Here is an 11,962-nt window from a genome sequence, read left to right on the forward strand (position 1 = left end):
GACTTCCGTGTGGGGGTGTGAGAACATTGTGCTTGCACTTTTTCATCTCTTCACGGCAAGTTTTATTCTATGTCTGTTAAAGTTTATTTTCCTGTAGACCTTGTTCTCCTAAATAAATTCAGGTTTTCTGGTTTTTATTCTCATTAGGCAGTTTAACTGAACGGTAGGTAAAATACCTGTTCTGTTCTTATAGACATGGGCTTTATTTCTGCTTTAAATAAAGACTTTTAGTTCCTGATACCTAATAATAGTAAGTTATTCATTAAATACCCATGCACACTAATGTCAGCATCTCTAGAGGAGATTAGTTCATATAGAATCTTTACATTCAAGTTCATTTTTCAAGGAAGGAGCTTGTGTTCTTTTTCCCCAGCTTTTTGTAATTAAATATCTTGTCAGCTAATAAGCAGCGAGTATGGTTGGAACCATGTGGCTCTGGAGCTTGGCTTCCACATGGTTTCTTACTTAAGTGTTGTAAAACAGTAAATGCAGTTTACTGTGTGGCACAGAAACCATTGAGATTCCGCGTGTGTTGTGCCGAGGCATGTATATGGATGGTTTAGCTGTGCTGTCATTCCTAATATTCACAGTAAAGTAATTTTTAGAGAAGCTACATTTCAGAGCAACACCTCTAAACACACTGACTGATTAGCTTTTTGATTGACCATTATGGGGGAGATTATTGTAATCTATGGGCTGAAATCAGTTTTCTGACCTATGAAGAGCTTCCTGGTTTATATTTATTCCTTGACATTTGTGGTAATATGCCAATTACCTTGAGCTCTGATATGATTGTCATCTGTTATATACAGCTCATATTGTTTATTTTCTATTTTCCTCCATTTTTAATAGATAGGGATCGCTTCCAGCTTGGCACCTTATCTCATACTCTCAACATTAAAGCGTCTGGGTACCTGGAATTATCTAATTGGCCAGAGGTGGCGCCTGACCCATCGGTTCGCAATGTAGAAGTAATAGAGTCAGTAAGTTGACCTTTCTGAGATTAATTTTGTTCTAACAATGAGAGCTTCTTGGGTAACTACCATTTTATATAAAACCCTTTGGGCTGAAAACTGCACGCTGTTCTTGTGTTTCTGAATGTAATGTGTTAGATACACCTTGCCTTAGAGGAACTGAGCATTGTGTTTCCTTGCTGCTGTACCTGGACTGTTCTCTGCTTCAAGGAAATAGAGAATTGAATTCTCTGCATCAGTGCCAGCTACATTTGTGCGATTGCATTTGTAGCTGTGTAGATTCAATTTCTAAGGTATTTAGTTTCAATGGATTGAGCTTTTTCTACTTTGTTGGAGATTCGTAAGCTTCCTGTCAGTGTTTTTATAAATAATTTTTGCTGTTCTTTTCGAGAAAAGAAAAACCTGTACAAAATGTACTGGGTTTTCTGATGAGCTCAGTTTTAAGTGATGCTTAAAAATAAGTAGAGAGCATTGTAAACCAAAGATAACCTTGACAAGGTTACAACTAGAAATGAATAATACACTTTTTACATTTAAAAAATGCCAATTATGTTTTCTAAATCTTTACTTAAATATACTGGGTGTTAGGCTTGAACAATGATTACTCTTTACTAGTGTTACCTATTTATTGTTTCATAGTAAGTTTGATAATGAAAGATATTTTGCTTGTACCTAGAAATTGTGTGAATATATTCTTTGTTTTTAAATTTAAATGGAGCAGGTGAGAATTACATTCTTAATGTTTTCCTCATATAAGTGGTACAGTGAACTAGAAATTAGATAATCAGAAGCCTTTACCATTAACTCTGGTTGGAAAGCTAGTTAGCTTCCTTGTTCTCTTCCACGTGCAAAGGAAGGAAATCACTATTTTAAATATAATCCCATTAATGAGCATAGCCATGTAATATGATTATGCTGAGAAACAGCTTTCTTTTGAATACAAAACTTACACTGGCTTTGAAGCATGTCTGGCAGCAGATAATTAATGTAGCTTAGTTCAGAGCCCCGTCAGTGACATGTGGCAGATACCAATTTGTTTAAACTTCATAATGGTACCCATATCCACCCCATTTTCTCTTGTTATTGTTGTTTTGTTTGTGGATTTTTTTTGTTTTTGTTTTCTTGTTTGTTTGTTTGTTTTTTGAGACAGTTTCTTTGTATAGTTCTGGCTGTCCTGGAACTCATTATGTAGAACAGGCTGCCCTCAAACAGAAATCCACCTGCCTTTGTCTCCCACGTGTTGGGATTAAAGATGTATCCCATCATGCCAGGCTCAATATTTCTATTTTATAGGTAAGGAAACCAAGGTTTATAAAGCCTAAATAAATGCTCTTGCAGATCAGGGTTCTAGTCCCCTGTCTGCTGTCTGGTGTGTTTTCCGTGATTTCCTGTGTTATCAAGGAGAGGATGCCTGAACTTGTGTGCAGATCGCTGTTGTCTGTGCTCAGCGCCATCATTTTCATGGTCTAGCAAATGATGAAAACCGGCTGGGGAGATGCTCAGTTGGTAAGCATGAAGACCGAAGTCTGACGCCCCAGTACCCACATAGAAACCCAGCTGTGGTGGGGGCACATCTGTAAAGCCATGCTAGTGAGGCAGTGACATGAGAATGGCCCTGGTATTCACAGCCAGCCCTTCTGGCAGAATTTCTGAGTGCCAGGCTCACGAACATCCACAACATGGATGCTGGCCTCCACACTCAGCACTCACCCCATAAAGACATAAAACACATCTATTTAAAATATAATAAAAACCCCTCGCAAGTGTGTTCAGACTTGAAGCTAGGCCTGCTTGTGTTTCTCCCAAACATAAACGATGTGGAGCACATTTCTTCTGTGTGCACAGGTTTTGTTAGAGGCTGGATTATGTAGTGAGTGTTCTCTGCTGTGGTCTTGTGCAGACATCATCTTTCCTGATAAGTGTGCTTGCTGGCTCTTAGCTTGTTCTCCTCTTGTCTGATTGGCTACACAATGCTCTGGCTCAAGTAGAACAATCCTTTTGTTCTCCCACCATAATAGCCCGCTCTTTACTTCCCTTTCTCTTCCCTCTGGAAAGAGCGCATCTTCTTAGAAATTGGTAGCAATGCTATGCAGTTAGGTTTTTTCTCGGTGGTGTTCTAAGGTTGGCTGCCTTCTTACATTTTCACGTGTTCTAAGCATTAACTCTTTTATAGGAACAGTACATAAGCAATCTGTTTTCCTATCTTCATTTCAGTTGTGGTTTCTTTTTCATTTTGCTGACTATATTTCTGAAATTAATAATAACTTATGGAGAATAATTATAGCTAATGGAACCAGATTTTAAAAGTATCCATTTAAGCTATAGAACAAACAGATTTCTTCTATCAGTTTCTGAGATAGTGGTTTAAAAAGCTTTATGAGGGATGTAATGAAAGATAAATACAATGTAACTAGTTCTATTTTGAGATGAATTCCTAACTGCAGAAAGCGTTGCTCAGATCATCCCTTTTTGCCTTGCTGTGTACAGTCCTCCCCCGGAAGTCATATCAGTGCATTTTGTGCACATGATACACTGTATTATTCTGGGTTTACTATCTAGTGATCCTCTAAGGTCAAATCTCATTATTATGAAATATAACTTAGGAAGAAAAATGTCTGAAGCTTAGATAATCTGACATTTTAATCAAAACAACAGGGAGCCTGGTCAGGTTGACACTAGAAGTCACTTTGAATTACACACCACCATTTCCAGGATATCAGATATGATGTATATTTATATTAAGGTACCAGTGAGTTTTGTGGCTCCTTTAGAATTTTTTGTTTAGTTACAGAAAATCCTTTTTTTCCAGTTACTCAAGACTTTCTTGTGCATATCAAGGACATTTTGCTTTATAAACATATAGTTAACATGCTGTGTGGAGGACCTTAGCTTTCCCATGTCTCCATCTCTTCTCCTGTTTTTGCTGCTTTTCTTTTGCTTGCAGCTCTATAGCTCTCACACCAAAGTGAGAATCTAGTGGTATTAGGCTTTGGGCCTTTAATGTGTGAAACTATGTGGATGTGGAAACTCATGTATTCAAATTATTTTTATTAGTTTTCTTGTCATTTCCCAAGTAATGATTTTTCAGGCCACTGGAGCTTCTCTTGGCAATTGGTTTTGTTTTGTTTTGTTTTTTAAGCATAAATATTTTTGTTTATATTAGTATTTTAAAATATATTCCCAGAAAATTGTAATGAGACTTTGGTATATCATGCTGTAAATCCCTTTACAATAATGCATGTGCCCGCACCTGTTCTCACACACACACACACACACACACACACACACACATATATATGTATACATATACACTCTAGATTGGCTGTAGCAGAGTCTGCAAGAGGAAAAGGAAGTGTGTGGGAACAGCTTGCCAGGCCTCAGGAGGGAGACTGTTGTGGACTTTGCCCAAGTATTGAGTGAAATGGGGAGCTAAGGAGAACCAGAGAGTAGCTGGTCCTGACTGTCCAGCTGCTGTCTTCAGCAGACTTTGGTTGGACTCAATGGTCAGGAGAAGCAAGTAACCGGTTGGGAACCTCCTGCGGCAGTCCAAGAGAGACAGGTGCCCAGAGCAGAGTGGGAAAGCACGTCCCCATGGGTTAGAGATGAGGCTATGAGAAGTCGGGCTTCAGCTTAGCAAGGCGATGGGTAGTTACTGCCAGTGTTACTATAGTCTGCTTGCTTTTGTCCTCTTAAGTGTCACGTGTATTATTGTTGTTGATACTGTAGGTTAAGTCTTAGGTGGACCAACACATTTGGTAAACACTCTGGAAATGTAATGTGAGTGAGATAAAAGTGGGCTCTGAATGAGAGTCTATATGCTGTGTTTGGAAATGGATAGCTTTGCTGTTGGGACTGCATGGCTAGCACTTGGTTTCTCTGTGAAAGTCTCAAACTTCTCTTCTGAGTTCACAGTGAACTTGCCAGGAGTCTGCATCCCATAATAAGACTTCATTAATGTTTGCTTTGTTGATATAAACAGGCAAAAGAATGGACCCCACTTGGGAAAACCAAGAAAGAAAAACCCATGAAGAAATTTTACTCTGAATCTGAGGAGGAGGACGAGGAGGAAGAAAAGGAAGATGAGGATGAGAACCCCTCGGATAGCAGCAGTGACAGTGGTGGGCTTTATAATAATTGGAGTGGTTGTCACACAAGATGCTCCTTATCTTATCCTTTGTCTCCCCCTAGTCTGTTACTAAACCTAAGACATCTCAGAGTTTATTTATTTTCAGAGCTAGGAAGTTGAGAGCATTGAGAAAAGCATATAGGTATGGACTGAGAATCCTGGCCATCAGCTGTACCAACTGAATGAGGTGAAGAGGAACACTTTAATCCTAACACTTGGGAGGCAGAGGCAGGCCAGCGTGGGGTGGGGGGAGGGGGAGGGGAGGGGAGGGAAAGAGAGGAGAAGAGAAGAGAAAGAGGGAGGGGAGAGAGAGGGAGGAGAGAGAGAAAGGGAGGAAAGAGAGGGAGGAGAGGAGAGATTCACAGAGAGAGAGATTCAGAGAGAGAGAGAGAGATTCAGAGAGAGATTCAGAACAGCCAGGGCTACACAGAGAAACTCAGTCTCATAAGACCAAAAAACAAAACAAAACAAAACAAAAAACCCAACTAAAACAAAAGCTAAAATTTTGCATGATATTTACGTTAGTTGACATGAGTCACAAGTCAAAAGTGTAACATGGTGGCTGTTCTGGCCCAAGGCTATTACCTAGTTCTCTACTACTTTCTTACCTGCCCTATGAAAATTTTTGTAATATCTGATAAATTAACCCCGATACATTATCTTTTTTTGTTGTATTTGGTGGTTTTTTTTTTTTTTTTTTTTTTGATGGTTTGTTTTTGTTTGGTTGGTTGATTTTTTTCGAGACAGGGTTTCTCTGTGTAGCCCTGGCTGTCCTGGAACTCACTCTGTAGACCAGGCTGGCCTTGAACACAGAAATCTGCCTGCCTCTGCCTCCCAAGTGCTGGGATTAAAGGGGTGCTCCACCACTGCCTGGCAGTACATTATCTTCTTATATAATAAGTCAAATATCTCAACTGAAAAGTTAACATAGAAAATATGTAACTTGAAGAGTGAGGTAGACCATTGAGGAAAATTGTTTCCATAGTTAATTGGATTGTTTCTATAGTTAATCATGCACTTTATTTTATACCCTACACATGTGTCTCCATCCTGTTTGTTGTCAAGCTTGGGCCTATTTCTAGATTAGTGTTGTTCAACATCCTATGGCATTCTGTTAACTCTGTGGCTGTTGATGAGCTTGTCTGAAACACAATAGCAAGTCCTGTGTGAGGGGTTCTTCTGTACACCCAGAGGAAAAATAATTGCCCAATCTGAGCTGGGCCTAGATTGCCATTGACTCCCACGTGATGGCAGGCAGTGGATGAATTTGGTGCTGTTGCTGCCTGCTCCCTTGTTCTTTGTGTGAGGGTTGAAAAGTAGGTGGTGGGTGTGGTGTATACTTGTGTGTGAGGTGCACACTTGTGCATGCCAATGCCTGGTGTCTCTCTCTTTTGCTGAATCTAGTGCTCACTGGTTTTTTTTTTCTAAGCTGACTAATGAGTACCAGCTACCCCCATCCATCCCCATCTACCAAACACGAGTGGCTTTTACAGGTGTTGGGTGCTAGGGGGCCAAATATATATAGCTTCTCAGGCTTGTGCAGCAAGCACTTTATCCACTGAGCCACCTCTCAGCCCTGTAACTTGTTTTTGTTATACTTCTTCCCCCCCCCCCTCCGTGTATATCTTGGTTTAAGAGCTTTGGGAAAGTTTGGGAAAGGTGTCACTGGCACACACTTCCGGTTGTGTACTTGCCACAGCGGCTCTTAAGTGTTTCCCTTTTGTAAAGGAAACAGAGTCAGAGGTTGCAGTCTTAGAGCTGGGGAATGGCATAGCCAGGATTTGACCCTGGACACCTCACAGGAGAATCTTGCTTCATAGCTAACTCTGTGACAGTCCTTTCATTTAGTGTACAGCTCTGCACCTATAATCATTCGTAATAATGAAAATTAGGCTGCATTTTAATACATTAATACATAAGTATTTTTGAGAGAATGGCACACTTGTAGCCCTGGCTGGCCTTGAACTCAAGCTTATTTATCTTGCCTCAGCCTCCTAGAATTACAACTGTGCTCCATCATACCCAGCTCTTAATTCATCCCTTCTGAAAGAACACAGCTATGCTGTATTATCTCAGACTGGGAAACTCCCAGGCTAGCAGAAGTAAGTCATAACTCTTTGGGAATTTTGCTTGCTGCTTATATACTTAAGACATTTTTCGGGAATGACTTAAAAGCTCTTTTCCCTTTCAATTGGTTCCATGGAAGATCTAACTATTGCTTTACTTTTTGCTAAATAAAAATTTCAGTAACAAGTAGCAGAATTCAAAACGGTTTCTTTCTTATACCACTCCTATTCATTCTTTTAAAAAACAAACAAACAAAAAAAAAAAAACAAAGGCATGTCATAGCTAGCTGCTTTATATTTAAAAGAGAGACCCTCTCAAGTTGATTTCCTTGCTCATGTTGCCTTTGCTCTACCCATTATCAGAGCATCTTGTGTCTGTCTGAGTCCTTCCAGATTGCCTCTGAACAGACAAGGTCCATCTAAGTCAGTACCTCCTTTCCCTCAGTCGCTGTGGGTCCTACACATAGTTAAATGGTTTAAGTGAAAGAACAGCTGGTCTGTCTTGCAGAGAGCGGGTCTGGAAGTGAGAGTGGAGACACAGGCACCAGCAATGAGGACAGCAGTGAGGACTCCTCCAGTGGACAAGACAGCGAGACCGGAAGCCAGGCAGAAGCGGAACGCCAGAAGGTGGCCAAGAGGAACTCCAAAACCAAGAGGAAAAGGTAACGTAGTCAGTTTTCCTCAAGAACTTCCCCAGAGTCACTATTTCTCCTTAATTCTCAGTTAGAAGATGCCTGTGTAATTTCTCCAAAACAGATGTTAAACCTTGACCTGCGTACCATGCTTGGGTTTTATTTTGAACGTGAGCAGATCTTAGGGTTCATCTTCACCTTGGAAGGCTGGCTTAAGTGATAAGCAGTAAGGATGAAACACTTAATTACCTTTTGCAGCAATTTTGCTGAGGACCAAAATTAAATCCTTGAGCACTTTGCCATTATGTAACCAAGACAATTGATTTTCCTAAATAATGTTACATTAAAAGAAATTATGGTCCAAATATCAGAGTCAAAGGCTGTGAAGGAAGACAGAAGATACTTAAGGGTTAGTGCTTTTCAAGATCTGCCATTATCAACAGCGTAATTATGATTTTGAGTATTTGGGGCTAATAAATACCTTGGACTGTGTGGCTCTGTCCCCCACCCCGCCCCCGCTGCTGTCCGAGTGGCCTCTGCTGACTTCCTAGCCCTTCTTGGGGCCTGCTGCCCACTCCCATGATGAGCTTGCAGCTTGGCTCAGTCGTGGCTGACAGCACTGATTGCGCACAGTACGCTCTCTGCTCCTTTTATTACAGGCAGTAATTAAAGCAGCTCGCCCTGCCACTTCCATAACAAACACAGCATAATGCCCTAATTATGACTTTATTAATTTAAGTCAGGATTTAATGATTTTAAAAGTGATTTATATTGTTTTTCCTGTTCAGAACAAATGAAATCTGTAGGTTAAATTAATACAGGCTTTTCATCATTGCAAAGTTAAAAACCTAGTTACCAGTAAATTCTTCTCATTAGGTTAACATCTGAAACTCTAAGCAGTAAGGTAAACAATAATTACCATCAGAATTGAGTGATGCATAATAAAATAACACTTTTACCTTTAAAATCTTATCTGTAGTGCTGGGAGTGAAAGCTCTTTAGAGTAGCTCCCTTGTTGCAGAGAGTGAGACCGTGGCTTGGCATCCCTGGTGTGTGAGGACACTGCTTGGCTTTCACATCAGACTGGCTGTGCTGTGCTGATGTGGTCGGGGAAAGTGCTTGTTTCTTGATGTGTTCCTCCGCATAGCAGTATTTCCTCAGATGGCACATGTCATCATGATATATGCTTTTAATCACATACTAGTTTCGTATTTTTTTCTTCAGGAATGTTTTTGTTAAATTTTTGTTTATGTTTGAATTCAAAGTAATTGTTACACCAATGTGAACCACAAAGACAAGTCTAAGCCGTTCTATTTGCAGGTCCATGTTTTAAACAGTGGATTGGGGACAATATATATTGCTACTATTTTGTAGGAGAGAAAACAACATATTTTTCCATCTTCAAATATAATTACATGTGCTCTGAGATGTTGCCATTGCTCCATTTTTTAATAAACAGCAACCATATTTCCTCCCCAGAAATCAATTTTGAGAGCTATTGATCCTCTTCCACGCTGCTCTCCCCTCCCAGGCCTGCAGCCTGTCGCTTAGAGTTTGATTGCCGTTTGCCTGCCCAGCTGTGGAAGTTCTTGAGAAGCTTTCAGTCTCCACAGAAGCGACTCTTTAGTAGTGACAGGTGTTTGTCACTTTCAGTCTTACATTCCAAAGTGTCTTCATGGTAGAAACAATAGCACGGTGGAGGGAGGGGGATTAGGACATCCGAGTTCAGGATCCCCTCTCATGCCAGTGTGTCCTTACATTTATTTAACCTCAGATGGTGCTGTCCTTATTGTAAGTGGGTTAATAAGAGAGCCAGGAAGAGAGCAGCTGCAGTAGGTCGTTGGAATGAAGCATCTACAACTGCCGGGCCTAAGGGAAATTATTAAAAACAAAACAGAAAAACGTTAGGTCGATTGACTGATTGTATATGTACGAGTGCGTGTGCATGCGTGTGTGTGTGTGTGTGTGTGTGTGTGTGTGTGTGTGTGCATCAACCACATCATGCAGTGGCCTGAGGAGGTTAGGGCAGTCTTGGATCCCCTGGAGCTGGGAGTTACAGGCTGTCACGTATGTACTTAGACCTGAACCCAGGGTCTTGTATGTATAAGAGTATAAGCATTCTTAACTGCTGAGCTCTCTCTCTAGTAGTCCCCAGGTTAGAGGTGTAAAGGAGCCCACATGCATGTATGCATACATGCATGTACACTTGCACAAACGCAGAATGAAAGGTACTAGACTTTCCTGGAGGCAGTGAGCTGTCCGTCTCCCTGCTCTCTGTTCTCTTTGGGGATAGTTCTGATTTGCCCACTCAGCCCACTTCTGTTTCTCAAGAAGCCTCCTCCTCGTGGGAATCGGTGTAGGTGTCCCTTTGCGTGTTGTCATAAAGCACCTGCACTGTGCAGCATTTTGCTGGGTGCCTTGTCACTGCCATTGCATTTCTCTGTATGCCCCAGTGCACCACAGACTCTGTCTCTTCACCATTATCTTTAGTACCTAGCATGGAGCTAACAAGCTAGTAATAAATACTAGTTGACTCAGTGACTAAGTGCACAGCACCCTTAGTGAAACAGTATATTAAAAGAAGCCAGTGAAGAGTGTGGTGTGGTGGCATGCACCTTCTTCCCAGCACTTGGAGTATGAGGCTGGAAGACCAAGTGGGAGGCTAGCCTGGGCTACATAGCAACACCAGCTAACATCTTCTTACATAATATATCTAAGATCCCATTTGTGTGCTTGTCATGTTGATTTTTCCAGAAAGAAACAAAATCTACCAAGTGTAGGTCTGTTGACAAAAGTAGATGTATAACCTCTTAAACTTCTCAGTAAGCAACATTTGAGTCTTGATTATAAAACTCAGCCTGAGTTCTTAGAATTTCTTGCTATTAACTCTTAATTCCCACAAAACCAGCTGGCCTTGTCATAGTATTTTTCTGTGGTTACTGATGACATCAGCCAGCGCTGTTTCATGATTTTGCATTTGAAGTCACTCCAGCTTACTTGGTAACACTACATTTAATTTGTTTCTGTGTGAGCGCATGCTTCCCAGTGCACATGTCAGGATCAGAGAGCCACCCGTGGGTTTCGATCCTGTCCTTCTCTGTGTAGGTCCTGAAGATCAGACTGTGCTCGTCACCCTTGGCCACGGGACCGTCACCCACAGAGTCATCTAGGCAGCCCTTATTTAATTTTCATATCTCAGGACTTTTAAGCCATTTTTATTGTGTTTTAGAAAATAACTTTAATTTGTCTGCACAAGGGTTTGCAGTTTATATCTCAAAATTCATCTTTATTCACAGTGATTCAGAAAATAGGGAGAAGAAAAATGAAAACTCTAGAGCTTCAGAATCGTCCAGTGAGGAGTCGAGTTCCATGGAAGACAGTTCTTCCGAGTCAGAGTCGGAGTCCGGCTCTGACAGTGAGCCTGCACCCAGAAACGTGGCTACGGTAAGCCCATGCATGTGCTGTGCTGACACACATTTAGAGCTTGTAGCTTTCTTCAGTTATAAATATAAATACGTTTGAACTGGGCAGTGGTGGCCCATACCTTTAGTCTGAGCACTAGGGGGAAGGACGGGGTTGGGGGAGGGGGAGCAGGTGGATCTCTTGTTTAAGGGCAGCCTGGTCTTCAGAGCAAGTTCCCAAATAGCCAGGACTACACAGAGAAGCCCTGTCTGAAAAGAGTAAAAACCAACTTACAGAGGGGAGCGGGGAGCCCCTGTGATTCTTCTTTCTTGTTTGATTCTTCTGAGACAGTGGAGGTGGGAGAGCGTCGGTGGGTTTAAGACGCGGTCTTAGGAAGTATTTAGGGTTGCTGTTATTTAATAATAAGACATTTAATAATAAGACATTTTCCTATCCTGAGTCTTAAGTCGCTTTGCTTCAGTAGCTGACCTCATCCTAGAATAGCAAGAAAGTAAGCAAAGTAGCCTTTGTTCTATCTCTGCTAGCTGAAGTCACAGGAAGGAAGAGGGGCACTTTGAGAAGTGATTTTAGCATTCATTTCTAAGTTTTAAAAAGTTTCCTATGAAAGCTCTCTAAGAAAAGAAAATGAAGCACTCGGGAGGCAGAGGCAGGCGGATTTCTGAGTTCGAGTCCAGCCTGGTCTACAAAGTGAGTGCCAGGACAGCCAGGGCTACACAGAGAAACCCTGTCTCGAAAAACCAA

The 11,962-nt window shown here is 41.3% G+C and overlaps 1 protein-coding gene across 2 annotated transcripts in view; it reads left to right on the forward strand.

Annotated features, from left to right (window-relative positions):
• The window catches only part of Ap3b1 (adaptor related protein complex 3 subunit beta 1), a 202,794-nt gene that overhangs the window by 114,254 nt on the left and 76,578 nt on the right, over positions 1-11,962 (forward strand). For both annotated transcript variants that reach the window (XM_029468582.1, XM_021180280.2), the window contains exons 17-20: positions 853-983; positions 4,954-5,092; positions 7,675-7,828; positions 11,095-11,242. In XM_029468582.1, coding sequence (XP_029324442.1) covers positions 853-983; positions 4,954-5,092; positions 7,675-7,828; positions 11,095-11,242 — 572 coding nt within the window. The remainder of the gene's footprint in view (positions 1-852; positions 984-4,953; positions 5,093-7,674; positions 7,829-11,094; positions 11,243-11,962) is intronic.

This window comes from Mus caroli, chromosome 13, assembly GCF_900094665.2.
Source record: "Mus caroli chromosome 13, CAROLI_EIJ_v1.1, whole genome shotgun sequence".
NCBI lineage: Eukaryota > Metazoa > Chordata > Mammalia > Rodentia > Muridae > Mus > Mus caroli.